Source organism: Equus quagga, chromosome 8, assembly GCF_021613505.1.
Source record: "Equus quagga isolate Etosha38 chromosome 8, UCLA_HA_Equagga_1.0, whole genome shotgun sequence".
Taxonomy (NCBI): Eukaryota; Metazoa; Chordata; class Mammalia; order Perissodactyla; family Equidae; genus Equus; species Equus quagga.
The window spans coordinates 29,080,348-29,082,511 of record NC_060274.1 but is presented as its reverse complement, the minus strand read 5'-3'; the positions used below and the strand labels follow the sequence as shown (position 1 = coordinate 29,082,511).

Here is a 2,164-nt window from a genome sequence, read left to right as displayed (position 1 = left end):
GAAATGACCCTGCTGGTACCTAGAGTCAATTTTCATTAATTGTTTTTTAAAGTAATATTTTTAGTTATTTATTTAATTTTACTTGTGGTTCCTTGGAAAACACCTGTTTGCAAACAGGACATAATTTATGAAATCCTTTTTTTTCTTGTAGTTGATCACAGCCGAGTTAAGTTGACTTTAAAGACTCCTTCTCAAGATTCAGACTATATCAATGCAAATTTTATTAAGGTATGTATTAACTTTAAATGGTGTTTCTCTGCCATACTTAATGCCTTCCTACATGCTAGTTTTATTAAAAATTTTCAAATTGCCTAAACATGATACCAACAGCAAAAGAAATCAAAGTAAAATCACAGCCCTGACATTTTTATGTGCTTTCCTTCTAGCCTCCTTATTCATCAGTTTTGCTTAGTTTCATGATAGTGTTGATAACGTTTTTTATTTCGTTTCTTCTTTTACGTTAAAGGCTTATAAACACTTTGCCTATTGCTAAATCATCTTCTCAGTTGTCCCTTTGAGTTAATGTACACAAAGCTACGTGGTCCCCCCTGTTGTTGAGCCACACAGGTTATTTCCAGTTTTTCTTGATGATAATATTGCAGTGAACATTGTTACTCTTTTGAATAATTTCTTAAGATAAATTACCAGTCTGGGATTCCTGGGTAATACTGATGTAAAGTTAAAGAATATAAACTTAGTTTTAGAACTTTTGGCAGTTGTCACTGTGTTTTATGTGGCAACCCAAATGCAATGTGATGGTCTTGAGCAGATATCTTTTCTGGGGTGCTCTAGTCAAAAGCAGTCAGGTTCTTGCATAGTTATCAATAGAGAAACAGATTCAGACTGCCACTTGATTAAATAAAAGACTGCTTTGTTCCATTAGTTATTCTGTGTTTTCGAACCTTTCTAGTTATATGACAGTATCATTTCAGTTATTTTATATGTGATATTTATACATATTTTAATAAAATGTTTTGTTGACAAATATTAAGGTGGTAATACTTATGTGGTAAAATTAATATTATCTGTCAGCACTGAACAGTCATGGTCTCAAATAAAAGCTCTCTTTTTCAAGAGAGTCAATTTTATTTCAATTGTGATAGAACTGAAAACTAGTAGGTTAAACAAAATACGTAGATGGTTTGCTGTTTCAGATGTTGTTGATGTTTATATTATTTTATAAGGAAATTTGTTAAAAGTTCTAGTTTTTAATTGTACTTAGCAACTCATTCATTGTATGATTCCATTATGTGCGGGTTCAGTCCACTCTCTTGTTTGGCACATTCTCGGGTCTCTTCTTAGAAACATACATAGTAGGTGCTCAGTAAACTTCAAGTTGAATAAATAATTGAAGGTAACTATGGCAGACTCTAAGAACTGTTAGCTAGTTTTAGTATTGTTTTTAGAGTCAAAGCGTGCTTTTATGTTTCTGCTACAGTTAGCTTTGTCGGCTAGGGATTGGGGCTTCTGTTTCTAATTGCTAATTAAATAATAATTTTAAAATTAGCATAAAATGGTTTAATTACCAATTCTGTGCACCATGTCTAATAAATACACAAAAATAATATTTCGCCAAAAGCTGACGTGAATATATTTTGTCATGCTTTTATGTACCATGAAAGAAAAATTATTTGGAAATGCTTTAGGTGAAAACAGCAATATTTCTAATAAAATTTGAAACCTTAACATTTGGGTAAGGAAATATTTTTGGTAATCATAATAAATGTGAAATTTGCTTTTAACCATTTTAGGGTGTTTATGGGCCAAAAGCATACGTGGCAACCCAAGGACCTTTAGCAAATACAGTAATAGATTTTTGGAGGATGATATGGGAGTACAATGTTGTAGTAAGTAATTTACTTTTCATAATCTATTTTGAGAAGTATTACATGTAATGACATAAGATGTTTTACTGAATAAGGAATGAGAAGAGTTTTTAGCCATAAAAGTATGTTAATTATACGTAATGTTTACTAAAAAGACAGAAAATGATGTCTAGGATGTCTTATTAAATTCTCACAAACTAGTTGAAATATTTGAAGAAGAGGGTTTATGATACTTTAAATCCTGTCCTAAGTCAGTAGCTAATAAGACAACTACCAAATAAGATGGGTTGATAGACGTGTAGAGGGTGTGCGTGATTAAACAGGCGTGGTGGAGTGTT

The 2,164-nt window shown here is 31.6% G+C and overlaps 1 protein-coding gene across 1 annotated transcript in view; it reads left to right on the top strand.

The window, feature by feature from the left end:
• PTPN12 (protein tyrosine phosphatase non-receptor type 12) overlaps positions 1-2,164 on the top strand; it is a 48,730-nt gene that overhangs the window by 7,109 nt on the left and 39,457 nt on the right. The window contains exons 2-3 of the mRNA XM_046669171.1: positions 152-228; positions 1,752-1,847. Of these exons, the coding sequence (XP_046525127.1) occupies positions 1,824-1,847 (24 nt within the window). The 5' untranslated portion in view covers positions 152-228; positions 1,752-1,823. The remainder of the gene's footprint in view (positions 1-151; positions 229-1,751; positions 1,848-2,164) is intronic.